This window comes from Manis javanica, chromosome X, assembly GCF_040802235.1.
Source record: "Manis javanica isolate MJ-LG chromosome X, MJ_LKY, whole genome shotgun sequence".
NCBI lineage: Eukaryota > Metazoa > Chordata > Mammalia > Pholidota > Manidae > Manis > Manis javanica.
This window is the reverse complement of record NC_133174.1, coordinates 31,232,222-31,256,455: the sequence shown is the minus strand read 5'-3', so window position 1 is coordinate 31,256,455 and position 24,234 is coordinate 31,232,222. Positions and strand designations below refer to the sequence as shown.

At 37.6% G+C, this 24,234-nt stretch overlaps 1 protein-coding gene across 3 annotated transcripts in view; it reads right to left on the bottom strand.

The window, feature by feature from the left end:
• Window positions 1-24,234, bottom strand: part of SYTL5 (synaptotagmin like 5) — a 239,796-nt gene that overhangs the window by 42,921 nt on the left and 172,641 nt on the right. Inside the window, exons 8-14 of one of the 3 annotated variants that reach the window (XM_037001520.2) lie at window positions 23,378-23,507; window positions 21,606-21,712; window positions 10,553-10,645; window positions 9,898-9,963; window positions 7,225-7,403; window positions 3,387-3,486; window positions 1,618-1,779 (exon numbers count right to left, since the gene is read on the bottom strand). In XM_037001520.2, the coding sequence (XP_036857415.2) occupies window positions 1,618-1,779; window positions 3,387-3,486; window positions 7,225-7,403; window positions 9,898-9,963; window positions 10,553-10,645; window positions 21,606-21,712; window positions 23,378-23,507 (837 nt within the window). Of the gene's footprint in view, window positions 1-1,617; window positions 1,780-3,386; window positions 3,487-7,224; window positions 7,404-9,897; window positions 9,964-10,552; window positions 10,646-21,605; window positions 21,713-23,377; window positions 23,511-24,234 lie in introns of all 3 variants that reach the window. The other 2 variants (XM_037001524.2, XM_037001525.2) reach the window with 2 other exon arrangements.

Below are 24,234 nucleotides of genomic sequence, written 5' to 3'. Positions count from 1 at the left end.
CACCAGAAAGTTGCATTTACCTTCTGAGTCTCAGTCTCTGCATATAAAATGAGGACGATGACACTTACCTGACAATGGATGTTGTAACCATTTGATGTGAACAATGCAGCTATCAAGGATGAGCAACGTTTATTGTTACTGATGATCCACGCCTGGTTTTGCTGTCTAGCACCACTCACCATTCTGCTGGTACTACTGTACCTGGATTTCCTTTGGAGCAATACCACTTTTATGACCAGGGTATGTTCTGATTGCCTTAAGCCAGCAAATGTAGCTCACCTCCCTGGTCACAGTGATTAGCTCAGGATGGACAAATAATGTATGAGAGTTAGGAGAACAGGCCCAGGGTACTGTTGGAGGAGAAAGAACTCTCTCCTCTCCTGGACAGTGTGGGGCGAGCCTGAGAAGCTTGTAGCTACTGTAGTGTTCAAGAGAAGCATATCTGGAGCTAGGGAGGGAGGCCAAAACTGCTTGAAGTCTGAAAATGAAGCCAACATGGAGGAAAGAGATCAAGAGAGTCCAGGGCCTGAGAAGATCTGCACATCTGAATCAAGCCATGCTTATCATCACTGGCCAGTAATTTACTTTTATTTTTTGAGCAGTGTGAGCTGGGGTTTCTGCCAATTGCAATAAAAGGACTCCAATGTAACATAAATACTACCTAGGGTTTATTAAGAGCTTACAATGTGCCCTACACAATACCATGAACAACACATAGAATGCTTCTTCAAGCCTCACACTCACAGCATCCCCATGAGCTGTGTCCAATTATTGTACCACACACGAGAATGCCAAGGCCTGGGAAGTTAAGTGATTGGCCCACAGTCACACAGTCAGTCAGTCATGAAGCCAGGACTGAACCCAGGAAGTCTGATATGAGTCCACTATCTTTACCATCACGTTCTTTTTGCCTCCCTGTATATAAAGAACAATCTCTGGTTACATAAATGTATTCACCTCACTTCTGACTTTAAAAATTACTGTAAATGAGGAAAGACTTCAGTCGCATACAGCAAAGCCAAGGTACTGTTGGTCTAGTTTAGAACATACCATATCGGCATTTAACTTCCAGAACCAGCTTTGAGATTGTTTTGCTGACTATAACTCAAGATCTGGGTTATGAATCTCAAAAGCAGGACTGTAGGAAGCCAGACACTTTAACTAGTGGTCACTTCCTCATGTGAGCCAAGGTAAGACCACTCTTGCTTATGTCCGAATTGTGGAGAATGACAGCTAGAGAGAATGTTCTGAGACAGATCTAACTCTGGATTTGTTTTTGCTTATGTGAAAATGAATGCTTTCTCTTCCTAATAGGATCATATAATGTACTCCTTTTACTTACCCATGGAAACCTTCAAAAGATGAATAAAATTTTAGTAATTCAATTATTAATATATATGATTATGTGGCTTGCATCATACAGAGTTGTCTGTACTGAAGGATTTCCAAAAGAATGGATTTACACTTATTGTATCACTCCAAAATTAGCTGCACTAATCTTTTTGGATTATCACTTGAAAATTGCGCATCTTCAGAGTCTTTAGGCCTGTGACATCAATTTTGCTCATGACTCATCTTGTCGCATAACTGTTTGATTAATCTGAAAGCATTATCTACCTTGGGCTGAAGCACAAACCACTCATCACTTGGATTTTCAAAGTTCCAGGAGCCAAAAGGAATCTCCACCTCCCCGAGGAAGCTGTTGCGTCCAAATCGATCGTAATGCCAGACCGAGAGCTGCAGAGTTCTTGTTTCCAGCTGGGCATGGCTGATGGTGTACTACAAATGAGATTGACAACATCACACTCCACAAGGAGGGCTCTGCCCCATTCTAGGACAGGTTGAAATTTACTTCCACCATCTCTCAGATCATATGCATTAGTATTATGAACTAACACACACAGAAAAGCACTTTTCTTTCTCTGTTTGTGCTATGAATGAAGTTCTATTGTATAAACTCATTTTGTGTTAGACGTAGCACTAAAAGATATATCAACAAATTATTTGCAGGGGAATCGATAAACTTAAGTTATTGTATAACAAGTGTTAGGTGATGAAGCTTTTCACCTTTCCGGTTTTATCCATTTTTCACTTGCCTAATCATTTTGTCAACATCTACCTTGCAAGCTCAATATTTAACACGTCAATTCTCCAACTTCTCTATCTTATTTAATTCTTAAGAACCCCCAAATCCAGAAAAGTGCTGGCAGGGAGCAACTTGCAAACACCAGACTTCTTAAAGTCCAGCCTAAGTACAGGGGTGAATAGATACATATGTAGATTGAGCAGAAAGAAAATATTGCTGGGGTAGCTTTTCCTTTTCCAGCAGAATGTTTTCCAGGGCCACATGCCACACACCTTCAAATCTCCTGCTTGTTCTGTGCGACTGCCACCGAGGACATGCTTTGGATGGACTGATTTCTGATCACGGATTTGCATCGACACCTGTCCTTGCTGTTCTTGGCATGACCAACCTTGGCTCCCTGCTTCCTGAGTTCACCACGTCACTCCATCTGTGCTGCCTGGGCTCATTTCTGCCATCCTGTTATGGCCACTAGATTCACCATCTGCCTGTATTTATTCACTCATTCTCCCTTTGATCTGTCTTGATATTCTATGCAGGACCCCACGGACATGTGCCACCCCCTCCCCCTGCACCCCCCACTCACCAACTTCCTGTTATGGTGGCCTATGACTCCATCACTCTGGGCCCAAGGTCCACAAATTCCCCTGCACTGGCGGTAACTTCTACATGCCAGTTTCCCCGGATCTTTCTTACCACGCTAGATTGGTCCAGGGTGTGAGAAAGGGTTGTTACATGGCAGCCCCTGGGGAAAAGTAATTTCCCTAGGATTGAGTCCTGGGTCATATCTCATCTAGGCCACTTTCCCTGAGAGTTCTCAAAGCCAGTCCTGCATCTCCACTGTTCATGAACCATATGCCTAAATTTAGTGAAATTTTGAAACTCCACTAAGAAACAGCACATATTCATGCTATGTTAGCACAAGTGTGTACAAAGTGATCTGTAAAGTTAGGGTCAAAACTGTGCCAAACTTCTTTTAATCGGAACTAATAAAAACACAGTTTTCCCAAGGGTGAAACATATTTTTTGACAAGATGACCAGCACAGATAAAATTTTGCTGAATCATCTCTACTGAAGGTACAACTTCAGCAGCCGCAGAGAAACAGAATAGAATCAGGGTGGTGTGCATATTTTCGTTTCCAAAACTGTTAGAGAAGTCAAGGGTACTATGCTAATTTATTCAATTTTTGCTTTTTCTAGAACATATATATAAGCCTTGACAGGAAAATTCTTGCAGTTTCTTTTAAACCAATGTGTTTGTGAACAGCATGACTGAGTTACTATGAGAGAGTATTTATTTACCTTCAGTGTTTCATTGAATTCTGGATTGGTGCCTGTTCTGATTTTGGTCTTACGCTTATTGTTTCTGGACTTGTCAGGAAGAAGGTATGACTTGACATAACTGTAGATGAGAAAAGATAGAGGTAATTATTGGGAAACATCTACTTTGCAAGAAATTCCTGGCAATAAACGAGGTGAAGGAACTAGGTCAGTGAGCATAAGAGGCAGAACCAAAGAGAATGTGGTCTACATAACAGGATACCTTAAAATACAATGCTGGGCCTTCAGTAAGAGAGCAACACTGAAGTGTAGTGGTAGAGTGTAGACTTTATAGAGTCCAGGCAAGTGGGCTTGATCACTCCAGGCATCACTGGCTTTGGTAAGCACAAGAGCTCCCTTAACCACTCTGTGCCTCAGTTTCCTCATCTGTAAAGCTGGGATCATAACAGTATCTAATGTATGGTACTGCGAGGCTTAGTTGATACCTACAAGGAGCTGCCATATTATATTACTTGATAGCTGTAACCTATTATTATGATCAATGGCCTCACAAAGTATTATGGGGTTATATTCTGCTCCATTCAGATGAGTGGAGACTTCTGATGAGTGATGTCAGTGGTAATGGGTGAATGAAAGCCAATGGTGGAAAAGAAGAAGTAGAAAATAAAATAACCTGAAGTCACAACAGCAGCTCTACACAACACACCTTGCCTGGAGCCATCCCAGGAGCCTCCTGGAGCAGGGACACCTTGGCCAACTCAGAACTATACGAGATGTGTGAGACTGGAATGTACAAGAAGCTACCCAAGCTGTGAAGCACATCTGCTGGGGCTCTAGGCGGTCCCTTCCCATGCTAGCCTAGATGATTACACTGGCCCTGAAGCCCTCTGATACTTAACTGAGGAAGTAGGTAGACCAGTCTGTACTCAGAATCCGTTTGTCTACCTTAGGACACTTGAAACAGCTTTGCTGAGTTGTTTATTGAACCTATGCTGTCCATTACGTAGCAAAAGGGGCAACACAGCGGGCCTGAGACTACTGTCCTTAGGAATGACTTCTTACAAGGCTGGCCCTTGATTGGCATCCAGGAATGTGGATTTCAGGAGGATTCTCATCATTCCCAAAATAGACAAAAGGGGTTCACTGTGACTCAACTATTTCTAAGAACAATATACCTCACACTGAACACCTGCTTTCCTCCTGGAAGACGAATTTTGAAATGTGACCAGCTGAAATCTCTAAATGAGCTTCTCTGGTACACAACATTTCACAAGTGTCGTCGCAACTGGCTGCCGGAGGAATTAAGCACATCTTGTGTGACTCCACTGGAAGAAGGTAACCGGAAGCTTAGGCCTGGATTCTTCAGACTTTGCCACATATGCCTTTCCCCTTTTGCTGATCCTGACTACATGGAGAGACCTGTGAGTCCTCCTAACAAATTGTCCCACCTGGCAGTGATCTTCGGAGCCCCTGGCAACATCTTTCTATCTAGCTTCCCTCCAATATGCTATGGTCCACACCTGCGCTTCCAGGCTGATCCCTGGAATCCTGAGTCTTGAAATTGCTCATTTGGGCTAACAGCTTGGTATTTTTCTCTGGAGTGTTTCCCAGAACAAAACTTAACAGGATACCCTGGTACATCCTGGGATGTGCTAACCTGCCAGCCTTCTATCTCAAAGAGCAGCCCCTGTGTAAACTATGAATCTGTAAGTCCTGAATCATGTTGACTAAGAGTTTTTTAAAAATCAGGTTACCACGTATAGGGGAGAGCATAGTAAACATAGTATTCTTCATGTAAGTGTAGATTAAAGATTTAAAAAAAAAAAAAAGAAAGAAAGAAAAGGGGGGATTACTCCTTGATAGGATAAAACTATTGGTAAATCAAAGATTAACGCATGCTTTAAATATCCTTAATTTTGAGCACTTAAAGGGTGTCAGATGATCGGCTATGGAGGTACTCTTTTCTGATAATATTCCTTTCTCTTAATAAAAATAAAAAAATAAAAATAAAAAAATAAAGCAGTTCCTGTGTGCTGACCTCCAATGAGTTCTACACAGTGGTATAGAGGGCATGTCAAAGTGTGGGCAAAGGGTCTGTTTGTTTTTATGCAGAAGATCAAAGCCTAGCTTGGCTACCCAGAAAATGAACTAAGATACGATATGAGGAGGAGCTTCTGGCATCAGCACTCTCTGGAGGACTCGTGCCGGGGGATGATTATCAAAAAGCCTCCACAGGGATCCAGGCGATGCTGCGGTTGTGGCTGCGTCCATCCCACTGTTTCCTGGACTTGCCATTGGAATGAGGGAGATGTCTAGGCTGGCATGTGCATACAGTGAGACAACGAATTTGAGTGGATCTGTACTGTTGGAACTCAACCAGGAGTTGGGAGGGGTGCAAGTTGTAGCACTCCAAAATCTTACAACTATAGACTATCTATGGTTAAAAGAACATATGGGATGTGAACAGATCCCAGAAATGGGTTGCTTTAATTTGTCTGATTTCTCTCAGACTGTTCAAGTACAGTTGGACAATATCCATCATATCATAGACAAATTTTCACAAATGCCTAGGGTGCCTAACTGGTTTTCTTGGCTTCACTGGAGATGGCTGGTAATTATAGATTTGCTTCTTTTATGTCACCGTATTCCTATTATGTTAATATGTGTGTGCAAGTTAGTTAGTAGTTTAAAACCTATACATGCTTAAGGTACTCTACAAGAAGATATGTCAAAGAAATAATCAATCCTCCCATGTTTTCTTCCATATGCTACCTCTATAGCTTTTCTTCTTCCTTCCTAATTACAACCCTTAAATAGAATTCGTGCCTCATATCGAATTTACCGAGTATCATAATTCCTCCAGGTGGTAAAGATACCTCGAGACAAGTACTGGGCATAGAAGCCACAGGGCATAAATCTGCAAAGAAGTAAAAAGCTAACCTTTTCAAACAATATGGCTTCTCTCTCACTTACCAACTTTGCATTTCCCTGTATGGCCCCGGAAGATGACTGGTTAGCCAGAGACGGGTAAGATTCCTCAAGGGAGGAACAACCTAAGACAGGCACAGTTGCAGGGGGGCCATCAGGTGAGAAATTGGGGATCAACAGAGGTGAGGCTCAGAACCTCACCCCCCCTGTTTTGAAAGAAATCTTCTGCATCCATGGATGTTTTGCTGCCCTTGTCTAGCTCAGATTAATACTTAGTCCATAGGCACACACCTGATCATCTACATTTGGCCTCTTACAGCACTAAACTATGTTTTCTACCTTTATCTTGCATCTACCTACCACTTCAGCATTTTATTAAAAATAAAAATAATAATAATAATAAAGGGAGAAATGTGGGATCCACATATAAATCAAGTATAAAAATCAAACGAATATTCATATTTGACCTGATTGTTTATAGTTCATAATACGTGATCAAAACCGAAAGTTTCTGTGATGACTGCCCTTGTACTGTTCACCATGTCAGAACTTATTCACTATGTAAGAATTCGTTCACCATGTAAGAACTTGTTCGTTATGCTTCAGAAGATTGGAGACTGACGAGAATTAGGCTTGAGATGGATTAATGATTGTGCATTGAGCATTGACTCCCCTATACAGAATTTTATTGTTGTTAACAACCATTTGATCAATAAATATGAGAGATGCCCTCTCAAAAAAAAAAATCAGGTTACCACGGACACCACCGCTATACATGCTCTTCAGAGATTATTTAGAAGTGTGGCACAGGAGGAAAGTGACAACTTTCTGTGAAGGCTCTGAATCAAAGGGAATGGTAATGAAAAAGAAACACACATCTGACAAAGGACGCAGCGGCTGCAACAGTCAGAGGAATATGCTCTGTGCTTACGCGTCTGTCCTGTGTTTCTTTTCATCGCCTATGGCCAGATTTCTGCAGTTCTTGACAAAAATGTAGAGCCCGCCAGTTTTGTAGCAGTAGCTGATGTGGAGAAGGATTTCACCACTGACCTTCACGTTGCCATAATCTCCTGTTTCACTGTAAACACTCATCATGCTGTTAAGGCTGGTCTGGAATAAACAAAAGGAAGAGAGGTGTCTGGTGCTATCCTAACGATCTCTTCACACAAGTTATCCCCTTCATTCAATTACAATTCCTATTCTTTACAGTGAGCAGGGACATCTAGGGCAAGGGAGGGAAGCAAAAACCACTTGTTTTGCTTGTTTTCCTGGGGATGTATAAAATCCAAGCCTAAGGAAGGATAAGATCTAAGACCGTTAGTGGAGAGGCAGGAAACTTGCTGAGAGGGGAAGCGTTGCTTTTTTTGGTTTAGTGAATACTCTTTGTTTATTCACTTCTTCTAATGTATACAGGGTCATTGGGGCATTTCCAATCCCATCTCCTCTCCCCATCCCTACAGCTTTCTCCATTTTCACTGGTAGACTCAAGGTCATCTACTTCATGGGCTAGCACGCACTGACAGTACAAAGGAAAGCTTGTCTCATATTCTGTGCTGGTGGGAGCCACAAGCTTCTCTCTAACACCCATGGACAGCATTCCATCAATGTCTGGGAAGCCATAACTATAGCTTTAACAAGGGCATGCCAGGAGAAAGGCATATCCCCACAGTGGCTGTGATACCCCTGAGCAGCTGGTAGCCACACAAACAGTGTAAGACCAGAGCTTTGTAAACCTCGGTAAAATAGCAACCCACAGAATAGAAAACTAAATGATAAAGAGCATCCTAGCCAGTAAATAAAGCAAAAATGTTAAAAAAAAGTCCAAATCTACCAGGATGAGTGATGTTTCTGATGAGACACTAATGACAAGAGACGTATCTGAAATCAAATTGAACAAAATTATCCTTTGGTGCCAGAAACACAAACTCTGTATCTTAGCAACATGACTGTCACAAAAGTCCACCTAGAAGGCTTTCATGAGTGACCCAGTAGTTTGAAAAGCCCTCTCTGGGAATCCCTGGGAAGTAAGGCATGGTCAGTACAAAAAGACAGCTTAGAGTTCCCACTTTATATATATATAAAGTCATTATATTCTTCCAAATGCTCATAGTAGAGACTTATCAAAGGACAGAATGTGGGTGACATGGCTGGCATCTCTTCTAAGCTTAAGTCAAGGGCAATAGGAAACCAAGGATTCCATGATTAGTTGGAAATTATAACTTAGAGACAGTGGGTCATCAATTTTTCTTTCCCATTCCTAAAATAAAACAATAGAATTTTCATGGTAACTGGTGGCTTTGAGCAATGCTTCTCAAACTGTAACTGCACATAAATCATCTGGGGCATCTTGTTAAAATGAAGATTCTGATCTATTCTGCCTCGAGTGAGGTCTGAGACTGCTTTTCCAACAAACTCCGAGGTCCAGAACACCACAGGGTATTTTAAAATCTCAAGAGAAATGCAGCCACATCCACCGGACACCATGCAAACTACTAGCAGTAAGTTCACAGTGTCAACAGTAAGTCACACTTTGCTTTTTTTCAATGAAGTCCTACCTGGGTGAAGCTGACTTTGGAGCTGTTGCTGTGATACAAAGCAAGTATTGCGCAAAAAAAAATCAGTGTGGACCAGGAAATGAAACTGGGGCTGTCCAATCATACTCCAAGAGTTGACAAGTCATGCAGTGCCCAACAGACAACGCACAGCCCACTAGTAAGGATTCAAGGCTATTTGAGAATGAAAAATATTTTTCTTTCAGTTTATGTGTATTATTGTTTTAAATGGCCACTAAGTTATTAGGATAGTGCCTCTTATGTGTTTTGACCTAACTACTTAATAAATGTGCTTATCGAGTATTACTTTAGGTATAGGAGGGCTACAAACGGATTGCTGGGACACCAAGGGCGCCATGCCACGAGCAAAGTTTAAGAGTCTCTGCCCCAGGTGATACAGTAGTGCTGGGCCATGGACCATGCTTTTAGTTTCCAGGGTGTCAAAAATAAGCCCAATCTCCTCCTATTACCTATGAGAAACCTCTAGCTCACAGAAATTATTGGCAGTGCTAAGACATAAAGCATCATCTCCATACTGGTAGTCTGAGCCCTCCCCACCATACCTTACTGCCTCCCCAGATCACTAACTTGTTGCTATACCACATCCCTCTGTGGCCACATCCACAGAGACAGTCCTCTGCAAGCAGGGGGCCCCTATGGAGAGAAGTAAATCTAAGAAACATGACTGCTGAAGTTGGGAGAAATTAAGGCAGGCAAGGCAACTGTGCTAGTGATTAAACTTCATGCTCTTAACTAAGCCAATGCTGGATTTACAGTAGGGATGCTCATTCTAAAGGTATCTTGTTAACAGTAAATCATTTTGGACCATATGTCCTTTGGTCCTCAGATTCTAACATTTCATGAGTGTTCTTTCTTTGAAATACTTAGATTCTGGTAATGTTATTCACCTTTTAAAAGACAACCTCTCGTCAACTGTACCTGAGTCAGAAAAAGATAAATGCTGGAAGAATGGCCCACTCATCAGATTTCCCGTACCATGCAATTTGTGAAGTACAGTTAGCAAGAAGAAAGAGGAAAGATGGAAAACTCACAGTGTCTGAGTCAGCATCGGGCACATTTAGGTAGGTCCACTTCCTGTCAGAGACTGCTTGAGACTTCTTTAAGGAGGTAACCCAAAGGTCAAAAGATAATAGGCTATTAGAGTTACAGAGAGAAATTGGAGAAGCAAAGGAAAAGGCTTACAGGCACACAGATAGGTACAAGGACATCCGGGCTCTGAAAGCCTACGTCCCAAGCCAAGCCTTGAACATGAAAGTAAGAAGGGGCTTTCTTCTATAGACCGTGTTTGAGTGTGCAACCTGACTGGGTGCGTGTTTTAGGAAGATGACTGGCAGTAAGCAGTGTGGAGGTTGGGTGAGGAGTTGAGAGAATGCTGGCAGGGAAATCTATCAGCAGAGAAGTGAGATGAGTTACAGGCTTGAGCTGATGAGAACCTGAACTAGCGAGTGAAGAGGTTTAAGAACCTGGGTGAGGACCATGGAAGGAGGGGGAACTGATCAGGAGCCTGAGGAAAGGCCCACATAAAATTACACTGAAAAAACTCTGTGGGCAAAGGGCAAGCAGAGACTACACTGACTTTTAACTCACTATCACACATTTTCCCAAGAACATTCCTATCTCCTTTGGAAATGCACAGAAAATCAGCAAGAGAAAGAAACTTGCAGCACATGCTAGCAAACTGCTTACGGTTGACAGGCCACTTGCTAGACTGTGAGTGTTTGCAGAAAACCGGGAGGATGCTAAATCGTCGATGCCTTCTCCAGTCTCTTCTGAGGAGTCCTAAGGAAGGAGAAGAAATCGGTGGTTTATTTTATTGCTTTCCCAGAAATTCCGCACATCAAAAACTATTTTCTTTTTTAATTACATGAAAAATAAGATACAAATATCTAGAAATCACCCTATTCCTAGGTTATTCTCCTTTGCTCTTTATTCAACCTGAATTACATCACCAGAGTGAGCTCTCCTTCCTAGGGGTGCTTGCTTTAATGGAAAGAACATGAAATTTGGAATCACACAGACCTGACTGTTCAATTCCTACCTCCCTGATCTCTAAGGTGATTCACTTTGGGCAAAGTACTTAAGTGATTTTTTTTTTGTATTAAAAAAAGTTGGGTCTTTGCACACATGTATATTTGTGTATATGTGTATGTGCAATATATCAGGATGGGGAAATAGATCTCAAAAATCTAACAAACTATTTAAGACACCGAATTCTTGTCCAAACTTCCAGATACTACTTTTCTTCTCCCACTTTTTTTCTCCTTCATGATAAAACAGCTTTTTTTTTCTGGTTACTTAAGCAATACATTTTTATAGTAAAAAATTTCACATAATAGAGATTAATATAAATTAAACTTAGGTTTTCATTGACAAATTAATACAAAATTTCAATATTTATTTAATAGTATTATGGTATGTATGGGATACACACAGACATGTGGATTATATCACACACACTTTTTTTATTTTGGACACAATTATTTTTTGCTTCTTCTTGCCTCCCTGTCCCTCTTCTCTCCCCAAGGTTAAACTAATATTTTCATCTTGCTGTACATATTATATTCCATGTTCTCATTTATGTGAAAAATCATATAAAAGTGTGCACACACAAATCTAAAGTCATACATAAGAATTTCTTTTAACCAGAGTTTTATAAATTGAGGCTATTTGATATATGTAACTCTGTGCTTTTGCTTTAAAAAATCTTTTTGTTATATGACATGTAGGGCAGTAAACATAAATGTACAGCATAATAACAATATAAAGTGATCAAGGAGGTGCCCCGTTTGTGTCTTGACCTTATCATAAAGCCCTTCTCCCCCCTTTCAAATAATCTCTTAACTCTTAATAACATCCTTGCTTTTCTTTATGGTCTTACTACCTAAGTATACATTCCCTAAACAATGTTATTTTGTTTTGCCTGCTTTTGAACTTTATGTAGAAGGAATTAAATGTTACATATTCCTTTGTGTTTTGCTTCTTTTGTCTTGATCCTCTAGTCTTAAGAGTCATCCAAATTGTTGCATATTGTCGTAGTTCATTCATTTTTATTTGGTATTTAATTGTATATGATAGCCCACACTTTATTTATCCATTCCTCTGTTGCTTAATGTTTGGGTTGTTGCCAGATTTTTTTTCTGTTACAAAGCTGCTGTGAATATTCTTGACTATTTGCTTTGATGGACAAAACACAAGTTTCCCTTGGATACGTACCAATGAGAGGAATTGCCACGTGCTACGGCATGCATACCTCCACGTGCTTATCTATGTTTAAGACGTCAAACTTTCAGAAGTAGTTGTACCAATCCACAGTCTAACCAGCAGTGCATGAGAGTCCTCTTTGCTCCATACCCTTGTCTCCCAACAGTTGATCCTATCAGACTTTTTCATTTTTGCTAACCCAGTAGATGTTTAAAATCTTTATGATTTCAATTTTCATTTCCCATTTTTACTAAACAAAATTGAACACCTATGTTCTCTGATTATTGGCCAACTAAATTTCCTGCTTTGTGAATACTTTTTCCAAACTTGCTTATTTTTATATTAATATATTTGTGTTTTTCTCACTGATGGGCTCACAAGATGAGCTGGTGCACTTCGTAGCACCAGAAACTAAGAAAATGCCCAAAACAAAAACAAACCAACACCAAAAAGACAAAAAACCCAACCCACAATAATAGGAGTATGTCAAAGGGATACAGACGCTGAAGGAGCTCCTAATGGCCAAAGCAGGGTAAGTTTGAGTAATAATGTAGTACTGGGTTATAACTCAAAGGATAAAATAAATATCCATGGATACATGCTGATATAAATATATGGTTGAATAATAAATAAATGGGTGAGAAGAGACAAATTCTCCATGAAAAATGATTCCAAATAACTTACATAGCTACCACATCACCAAGAAGGGGGAGCATAACTCCTTCGGTGTGGGCTGCACACAGGGACTTTCTTCCAAAGAGCATTAGATAGAGAAGGTGGAAATGAGTAGATGTTAGAGTGGAGAAACCTGACAAACACTACCTTGGTCAGGTGATCAAAGTCCGCATCAACAGTGAGAAGTCACGTTGATGGAACAGACCCTTGATAGGATGTGGTGAGAATGGCACTCTGCCGTTGTGGGTCTTCCTTCCAAAAATAACAAACCCCTTCCGAATCAGGAGACAAACATCAGACACATCCGAATTAAGGGAAAATTTTACAAAATACCTGACCAGTACTCCTCAAAACTATTAAGATAATCGAAGATAAGGAAAAGCTGAGAAACTGTCACAGCCAAGAGGAGCAGTAATTTGGATGTGACTCTGGAATGGAAAAGGGACAGTAGGTAAAAACTAAGGAAATCTGAGTAAAGTATGGATTAGTTAATTACACTGTATCAATATCGGTTCATTAATTGTGACAAATGTACCTTGCTAATAATATGTTTATAAGAGAAACTGGGTATGAGGTATATAAGAATTCCCTCTATTATCTTCACAAATTTTCTGTAAATATAGAACTAGTCTAAAATTAAAAAGGTTATTAAGAAATCATAATAAACCTGTGATAGATCCAGCTTGCTCATGGTGTCTCATCCTTCCTATATACAACTGAGCTTAGTTTGTTAAAATTTTGCATAGGACTTTTCCATCTCTGTTTAGAGACAAACTGCTTTTGTCCGCTTTTGATAATTTGGGTTCCACCAGTCTCAGTAAAAGGATCGGAAAAATTCCCTCTTTCAATTGTCTCAAAAAATTTATATTTAAGGACAAACACTGTATGATTCCTCTTATATGAAATTTCTAGAGTAATTAAATATTCACAGAGACAGAAAGTAGAATGGTGGTTGTCGGAGGGGATGGGGGTGGAGAGTTAGTTTTTAATAGGTACAGAATTTCAATTGGGGAAGATGGAATCTTTCTTAAGATGGATGGTGGGGATCGTTTTCAACATTATGAATGCACTTTATGTCACAGAACTGTAAGCTTAAAAATAGATAAAATGGTCGGCTTTATGTATGTGTATTTTACCACAATAAAAACGTTTGTGTAATACCTAGGATAATAATTTCCTTGAAAGTTTCACAGAGCTTGCCAGTAAACTCATCTCGGTCTGATTTTCTCTTTATGAGAAGATTGCAAACTACTATTTCAGTTTGATTAATCATGTCTGAAAATTTCTGGTGTTTGTATTTTTCTTCTTGAGTCAGTTGTGGTAAATTGTGTGTTGGTATCATTAATCTATAATTACATGAGGAACATTATGTTTACTAGACTCCCCCCATCACCAAGTCCCCCCTACATACCCCATTACAGTCACTGTCCATCAGAGTAGTTAAGATGCTGTAGAATCACTACTTGTCTTCTGTGTTTGTTCAGCCCTTCCCATGCCCACCCCAACATTATACATGCTAATCATAATGCCCCCTTTCCTCTCCCCCCCTTATCCCTCTCTTTCCACCCATCCTCCCCAGTCCCTTTCCCTTTGGTAACTGTTAGTCCATTCTTGGGTTCTCTGCGTCTGCTGCTGTTTGACTCCTTCAGATTTTTTCTTTGTTCTTATACTCCACAGATGAGTGAAATCATTTGATACTTGCATTTCTCCTCCTGGCTTATTTCACTGAGCATAATACCCTCTAGCTCCATCCATGTTGTTGCAAATGGTAGGATTTGTTTTCTTCTTATGGCTGAATAATATTCCATTGTGTATATCTACCACATCTTCTTTATCCATTCATCTACTGATGGATGCTTAGGTTGCTTCCATTTCTTGGCTATTGTAAATAGTGCTGCAATAAACATAGGGGTGCATCTGTCTTCTTCAAACTGGGCTACTGCATTCTTAGGGTAAATTCCTAGGAGTGGAATTCCTGGGTCAAATGGTATTTCTATTTTCAGTTTTTTGAGGGACCTCCACACTGCTTTCCACAATGGTTGAACTAATTTACATTCCCACCAGCAGTGTAGGAGGGTTCCCATTTCTCCACAACCTCACCAACATTTGTTGTTGTTTGTCTTTTGGATGGTGGCAATCCTTACTGGTGTGAGGTGATATCTCATTGTGGTTTTAATTTGCATTTCTCTGATGACTAGCGATGTGGAGCATCTTTTCATGTGTCTGTTGGCCATCTGAATTTCTTCTTTGGAGAACTGTCTGTTCAGCAACTCTGCCCATTTTTTAATTGGATTATTTGCTTTTTGTTTATTGAGGTACATGAACTCTTTATATATTTTGGAGTTAATTATATTTTTATAGACATTTATTCATTTCATCTAAGTTTTCACAATTTTTGGCATATAATTGTTGATATCTTGAAATCTATTTTATCTGTAGTTATGTTCACTTTTTCATTCCTGAGATTTGTTTTGCCCTCTCTCTTTATTTCCTTGGCAGTCTTTTGAGAGATTACCTACCTTGTTCTTTTCTTCCAAAGAACCAACTTTTTTTTTGTGGTTCTCTATTTTATCTGTTCAGTAGTTAATTGATTTCTGTTCTTAATTATGTCTTGATTTTTACTTTCTTTGAATTTAATGTGCTATTCTTCTCCTAACTAACAAGTTAAGTTTATAGTAAATAATTTTCACCCCTTCTTCTCTTATATAAATATTTAAGGATGCAAAATTTTCTTCCAAGTGAGACTTTTGCTGCATTGCATTCTTTACCTTTTTGGGGGAATAGGGGGATGGATAGCACTTTTATTTTCATGGAGTTCTAGTTGTTTTTATATGCTCATTATGATTTCTTCCTTAGCCCAATAATTATTTAGCAGTGTGCTTTTACTTTGCAAATTTGTGTAAATTGCAAATCCAGTTTTGTTATTAATACCTAACATAATTGTGGTGAGGTCAGATGAGACTACGACTTTGAACAGAGTTTAAAATTTAAGCTATCATGTATACATCCTCTTTCCTACTTCTTTGGTCTTAGCTTTATATTTATTAAGACGACAATTTTACCAACTTATTAAATCACCTTTACTTTTTATATCCCTTGTAACAGTTCTTGGATTTCCTTCTCTTAAGTATTTCATTTAAAACTATTGTCACTGTGGGTCTTTTTATCTTGTACCCACTGTTGCTACTGAAAACTCTGATATTAAATTGATCCTTGTTTATTATATATAATATCTGTAGAAGTTTTTTAAATTTTCTCATATTTGATATTCTCAGATTTCACTACAGTGTGTCTAGATGTAAGTTGTGATTTATTTTTCATCTTTGGCACTTGCAAACTGAGACATATTTTTTGTTAATTCTGAGAAATATATCCTAATTATTTTTCCAAATAGCCCCTTTTCTATATTTTTATGTTTTGCTTTTCCTGGGTATGCTATTGCCCAGCGAATAGCATGTAAACTGATAATCCTATTTCCTTCCTTTTTAAAAAAAGATATTAAAACTTTCAAACATCCACAAAAAAATACTGGAAATAATATAATGAACCTTTATAACTGATCACCCAGATTTAACAATTATCAATGTATCACCATACTTTTTTCAGCTGTTCTTCTGTCTACTATTTCCCCACAGCTTTATTGAGGTATAATTTACAAAGTAGAAAATTTACCCAGTGTAAATGACTTAAGTGACTTCCAGAAAATTTACAGTTGTGCAAATATCCACATCATCCAGTTTTAGAACATTCTCATAAAACCAGTAAGTTCCCTCATGCCTGTTAGCAGGCCATCATCACTTCCCCAGAAACCATGAATCTGCTTTAATTTCTCCATAGATTTGCCTTGTCTAGACATTTTATACACATGGAATCATACAAGATATGGCCTTTTGTGTCTGCTTTTTCTAATTAAATATTTTCATTAAAAACATTTCATAATCTTTTTAAGGTTCATCCATGTTGTAGTACAAATCAGTACTTCATTTCTTTTTATTGCTGAATGTTATTCCATTGTATGGAATACAGTGTATAATTTTTTATCTACTTACCAGTTGATGTATGTCTGGATCATTTCTACTTTTTTGGACATTGTGACTAATGCTCCTATGAATATTTCTGTGCAAGTCTTTGTATGAACATATGTTTTCATCTCTCTTGGGTAGATACCCAGCAGCATTGCTGGGCTGTATAGTAAGTTTATGTTTAACTATTAAGGAAATTGCCAAACATTTTTTCTAGAGTGCCAGTACCACTTTACATTCCTACAATGTATGAGGGCTTTAAATTTTCCACACCTTTGTCAACACTTCTGTCTTTTTACTTATAGCCATTCTAGTAGGTATGAAGTGATATCTCATTGTAGTCTTAATTGTTTATTTCTCTAATGTTTAATGAAGCATCTTTTTATGTGGTTATTGAACATTTATAAACCTTCTTCAATGAAATGTGTATTCAAATCTTTTACCCATTTTCTAATAGGATCATTTGTCTCTTTAATATTGTTTATAAGGGTTCTCTATATATTACAGATAGAAGTCCTTTATCAAATATATGATTTGTAAATATTTTATTCCAGTATGTGGCTTGTCTTTTTATTTTTTTTAACAATGTTTTTTGAGGTGTAAAAACTTCATCTTTGGTAAAATTCAATGTACCAGTTTTTTTTCTTGAATGCATCATCCATCATACAGCTGGTGTCATATCTAAGAACTCTTTGCCTAACTCAAAGTCACAAAGATATTCCCTTATATTTTCTTTTAAAATTTTATAGTTTGGGTTTTACATGTAGGCATATAATCCATTTTGAGTTAGTTTTTGTGCATGGTATGTGGTAAGAATCAAAACTTTTTTTTTGGTATATGGATATCCAATTGTCCCAGCATGATTAATTAAAAGACATCCTTTCCCCACTGAATTGCCAAAAATCAACTGACCATAAATAAAAGGATTTATTTCTAGACTCTCAAATATATTCCTTTGATTGCCTATGGTTATGGCAATACCACACTGTACTTATTACTACAGCTGTATGGTAAGTCTTGAAATCTAGTAGAGTGAATCTTCCAATTTTGCTCTTCAAAATGGATTTTGTTATGCTGGATCCTTCACATTTCTACATAAATTTTAGGATCAGCATGTCCATTTCCATAAAAGAGCCTACTTGGATTTTAATAGGGTTTGTGTTTAGTTTATAGATTCATTCAGAGATAATATTGAACCTTCTAATCCTTGAACATGGAATGTCTATTTATTTAGATCTTCTTCAATTTAGTTCAGCACTGTTTTTCTATATCTCAACATACATGACTGTTTTATACTTTTTTGACAATTTTATTCCAAGGTGTTTTATTCCCTTTCATGCTATTATTAACAGAATTATATTCTTAATTTCATGTTCAGATTGTTCATTGCTGGTACACAGAAACACAATTTATTTGTATATACTGATCTTATACCCTGCAACCTTGATGAACTTGTTTATTAGTTCTAGTAATATTTTTGTAGATTCTTTAGGATTTTCCACATACAGAATCATGCCATCTGCAAATAAAGAAGATACTACTTCTTTCTCTCCAAGGAGATTCCTTCCTTTCCTTTTTCTCCCTTCCTCCTTTTCCTTTTTTCCTTTCCTTTCTTTTCTCTTTCTCCTTTCCTTACTGCATTGGCTAGAGTCTCCTGTATAATGTTGAATAGAAGTGGTGAAAGTTAAAATCTTTGCCTTGTTCCTACACTTAGGAGGAAAGCATTTGGTCCTTTTTGCCATTAAGCATAATATTAGCTGTAGGAATTTTGTAGATGCCCTTTATTAAAGAATGAGGAAGTTTCCTCTATTCTTAGTTTGAGGATTTTATAATGAATGGATGCTGGGTTTTGTGAATTCCTTTTTCTGTATCTATGGAGATAATGTGGCTACTTTTATTTTATGAATATGCTATATTACATTAACATTAGTTTATTTTGAATGCTAAATCAACCTTGCATCCATAGGATAAATTCCACTTGTTTGTGGTATACCATCTTTTTTTTGTTACTAGACTTGGTTTTCTAATATTTTATTAAGGATTTTTCCATCTACATTCATGATGTAGTATTAGCATTTGTCTGTAGTATTAGGTATTAGTCTGTAGCTTTCTTTCCTTGCAATGTCTTTGTCTAGCTTTGGTATCAATTAATACTGGCCTCATTAAATGAGTTGGGAAGAATTTCCTCCTCCTCAGTTTTCTGAACATGTTTATGAAGGATTAATATTATGTCTTTTTCAAATATTTGCTAGATTTCATCAGTGAAGCAATCTATACCTGGACTTTTGTTGGAAGATTTTAAATTACTAATTCAGTGTCTCTACTAATTCTAGATTCACCCAGAATTTCTACTTTTTTAAATAAATTTTAGTAATTTGTGTCTTCCTAGGAATTTTTCCATTTCATCTAAATTGCCAATTCTGTTGGCATACATACATTCCTAATATTACCTTACAATCATTTAAATTTCTGTTATGTTAGTAGTGATGTCCCCTCTTTCATTTCTGATTTTGGTAATTTGTGTCTTCTCACTCTTTTTCTGGCTAGTCTAGATCAGTGTTTTTTATCTGGGGGATAGGGATACTTGCTGATAACTGGAGATAGTTTAGGTTGTCACAACTGGGGGTGTGCTGCTGGCATCTAGTAAACAAAAACAAGGATATTTCCAAACATACTACAGCAGACAGGGCAGTCCTCCACAACAAAGAATTATCTAGCCCAAATGTCAATTACTACTGAAGTTCAGAAATCCTGGCTAGCAAAAAGTTTGTCAATTTTGATGATCTTCTCAAAGAACCAGTATTTGCCTTCATATGTTGTAGCAACTCTGGATTCTGATTATTTTTACTACTGAGGGTTGCTATTGTTCTTTGTCTTTTGTTTGTTGCTGTTGTTTAGTTTCTTTCTCTTTTTAGTAACGTGGCTGGACCAATGTGTGTGATCTGTTTCCTGCTCTGTGCATGCCTGCTGATGTCTCTGTTTAGCTTTTTTTTTTTTTTAATTCTTGTTTTTATTTTTAAGGCAAACTTCCTATGGACCACCCCTGCATGTGCACAATTTAGTTGTCAGTTAATAAGTGTTTTGAGGTTGTGCTCAAACACTTCAAGCCAATAAGTTCTGAACCCTCTTTCAGTAGTTCTGTGTGTTGTTTTTAGAGTTCATTCAAAATCAGACAGTTTTCAAGTGTCGTCTAGCAATTACTTCCCATGGGCCTTTTCATATTCATGCACGTGCTTAGGCTCATAGTCAGCCAGGGATAATTTGATAGTTTGGGCTTGCTCTAGTCTTCTCTCTTCTCACCGCTCCCCACAAGAATGTTTGGAGAGTTTGTCAAGGCCCTGTTATGGCTGCCTTGATCAGATTTCCTGTTCAATTTCTGGCTCATTCATGGCCTCTTGCTTATCCAAACCAGGACCTCAATCTCAGATTTGCTGAGCTGCTGGGCTTCCCTAATTCCCTTACTAATTGTAGGAGCTTTTTTTACCAAATCACATAGGATTTTTTTTTGGTATTCTAATATATTTTTAGAAAAATATGTAATTTCATATTTTATTTAATCTTTATAATTCCATTTTGTCATATTTGCTAGAACGTTTAAAACAATATTAATTAGTAATAGTGTGAATCTGTTTTGTTCCTGATGCTAATAAAAATTGCTTTATCATTTCAAGATAGGGTTGAAACTCATACACAATGGGTTTTTTGATATTTAGTGTTTTAAAAATCATATTATAAAGGTTTGTTAGTTTTAAGTTAGCATCTTTATTAGTATGACTAAAATTTTGTCAATAGTTTTCAGCGTCTATTGACAGTTTTGTATTTCCCCCTTTAATATACTAAAATATTAATTATGTAGTAGATATTCTTATATAAATTCTTCCATTCATGCCTACAAAACATATTTATCCTATGGCAATATTTTTTGATTCACTAAGTTTGACTTAAGATTTCATCTTAAGTTTTGCATATATATTCATAAATTAGGTTAACTTGTAGTTTTCTTTTTAAAACTTTAAAATCAAGTTTGACTATTAAGGTTATAATGGCTTCACATTATGAATCTGAAGGTTTTCAGAGTCTTCTAAGATCAGGAATAGCTTAAAAACATTAGAATAAACTATTCTTTAAAGGTTGAACACAAGTAAGCTTTGAAACCATTTGATCTCAATGTCCCCCCTCTTTTGTGGTGGACTTTGAATCTTCCCAGTTTTTTTAAACTATAGTACGTAACATTGAGTTTCAGAGCTAAGTTTCCTGGCATGCTTTGGAAAAATTATATTAATGGCATTTGATATTTGTGTTATATCTTTGTTCCAAGGAGTTCAAACTGTATTATAGAAATCAGGTATCAGAATATTAGAACTGGAAGGAACCTTAACAATAATCTAAGTCAACCTTTTCATTTGATAAATGAGTTCACCTAAATACTAATTTCACACAATTTAGTCTCACTAAAAGAGTAGTTTATTGGCAGTAACTTGAGATGTAGAAATGTTCATATTTGATATACAGTCAGATAAATCTCATAATATTTGGTTTAGGAAATGTTGGGATCCCTCATTTTCCAGAATTAGAATAAGTAATGTGCTTTTAGCCAGGAATTGAAATCCCTGACAACTGTTTTCTTAGAGATAATTCTTCACTCAATAGCCTGACTGCCTGTTACCTTTTCTAAATCATGCTTACTTGTTTGTGTACATTGGTTGTGAAGACTAATAGGCAGACATTGTCATATATCCTCACTGTACTCTCAACTCACTCTCACCTGAAAATGAACACATCTGTAACAAGACTGTGCCATTTCCTTATGATCATTAGATTCTCTTCCACATCTGACTTACCAAGTCTTTGTCTAAAGCCCCTGGGACAGACTTGCTTCTTATGCTTAAAGTATCCTCTAAGTCTTCTGTAAATGACCCATTCAAATCTAACTCAGACTGACTCCGGTCTGGAGAAAGGAAAAGAAAATGAAAGATGTAAATCACCTTATTTTGTTAGAAGATTTCATTTTTCATTACAATTGTTTCATCTTTATTCCATTTCTTTCTAGGCACAGGGCATAGATAATGTCTTGAAAACAACAGTCAGGATCACAGCTTCATGTTTTTATGCTAACATACTTTCATTTTTCATTAGCATTTTGCAATTACCTTGGACCGAATTGCCAACAACAATGTGTTCATTTCTCCTTTGATCACAGGAGGTTAAATTCTCTACTATAAAATGCTAATTTTTAAGCTGTTTAAGCCTTCTGTTTTGCTTATAGGTTTTGGAAAATTCTCAAAAGAACAGGCCCTTAAGGTTAGAAAAAATAAAACATTAACCAATCTTGATTTAAATATTTAGAGAATTCACCATTTTCGTATTTGACATAAAATGCAACTAAATGATATAGCAAATTCCTTGCACACAAAAAGGGAGTGACTATAGGTAAATTGAGACCAAGTTCTATTTATTTAAGCACCAGAACATTCTTTCATCAGAAGAACATCTGGCTTTTAAAAATACAAGTTAAAGAACAATGCACTATTCCTTAATGGTGTGGACATCTTACCAAGACACAGACAATATTTCCAAAGAACAGTTCTATGTCAAAGTCCTGCTGAGATAGATACAGTTGCTTATAAGCAAGAAAGACTAAAGAGAGTAAGCAAGTATTTAAGTTTGAAATGGTAAATGAAATAATGCAGAAAGGCTTAGCAGAGTGCTTGATACAGAGTATGCACTCAGTTAACAGGAGCTGTTGAGTAGAAGTAGGATAAATACACTCTACGAGGTTGGCTTCTGGGCTGGTTTAAAATTGTTCATGTAACAGGTGAACTGATTTTCTCATTTTGACCAAAATGCAGGAACCACACACATTTAGAAAACCAGGGAGCCACCTGGCTAGGAGAGACTCCCCAGCTCAGCACACAGCCTTAGACTTTGTGCAAATTATCATTAGGTGACAGGTAACTTTTTCACGTTGGCAGTTTTATCATGATTTTAATTCTACACATGGGACATAAACTTCATAATCATGTCAAATTTCTCGGAAATTTATTCATAGGTAATGAAATTGCAGCACACGTAACACGTTCTTCAGAGGGTTGTTGTGATGATCAAGTGGAATGATATATTTTGAGGTACCATACAACTGAAAGAGGTTATCATTAATACCTTAATGCTGCTTGCAAGTAACTCCTCGTTTAAAACATGAAATGATTAATCTGTCTAGATATAGGGCATTTATCACCACCATATCAATCGAACTACCATTTCCTTGAACTCTGGGCAAGTGCCCTTATCCTTCATACCAAATGAGCCAATTATATTTCCTAGACTCTTACACTGGTATTTAGTGTAGCTCTGACACTTGGCAGTGATGACTGATGAGCCTATACACTTGCACATCTGAATGGATTGTGCCTGAGGCAACAGGCTCAAGACATCACCTGGGTCCACCTTCAAGCGGTTGTTACAGAGTAGGCCTACCACCATGGGTCAAAGAATGGACACTGATGTTCTAAGGCATGAAGTACCTATTTAATGCCACACGAGGGAGCCAAGCCCACCTGATTTAGTCCTTTTTTTTTTTTTTTTACCACAGAGTAGTTTTGTTGCAAATACTCACCTGAGCAGAGGGAGGCCTCAGACACTGCTATGGAAGGGGTACCGGAAGTGTTTCTGTGATGCCTCTTTGTGAGGCCCTCAGTGATGCTTTCAACAGCAGCCAAATCCATGGAATTCTCAAAACCACGTTCCTTCTCACAAATTGGAAATGGAAAAAAAACATTATCCTGACTGTGATGTACTTTAAAAATCCTTCTATATATATATATATATATATATATGTCAGTATAACCACATTTATGTGGTTTTTCCCTAAAGCTTTCTTCAAGGTCAGGGTCTTTATCTATAAAAAAATAGTATACAGTTATTTGTCACTGTGTGAAGCCACAGCCAGCCTTAAACTAGTCCTTTCTGGCTAAGGGTTAGAACAATGAATATGAGTACAAGTGTTTGGGCTGCTTTTAGTTTCTCTTAATAAAAATTACTAGATGACAGAATTCAAGAACTTGTTATGGTATTATTACTTGGTATGGGTACTGATAATCATCTAACAGTAAAGATTCTTTGTCATGACAAAAAAGAAAGCTCCTCTTGAGGGGGAGCGAGTTGACATTTGGAGGACCCTTATCAGGAGTCCACAGAACTCTCAAACTTACTATCAATAATTACTCTCTAAAATCTATATGAAGAGGTTTGTTAATTGGCAAAAAAAGGTGTTCAAAATAATTTTTCATTCACAAAGTTAGTAAGTGTTCTACTATGGTTAGCCAAAAAGATAATTCAGGTACCTCCAATCTTACATGAACTCGGTCTAAGAAACTGGCAAGCTTCACACCCTCCGAGTAGGACTTTGGCTCAGAGCTCTGTCTGGCCCTGTGTTTGTTGCACCCTCCACACCCTCTCTCCTCAACTATCCTT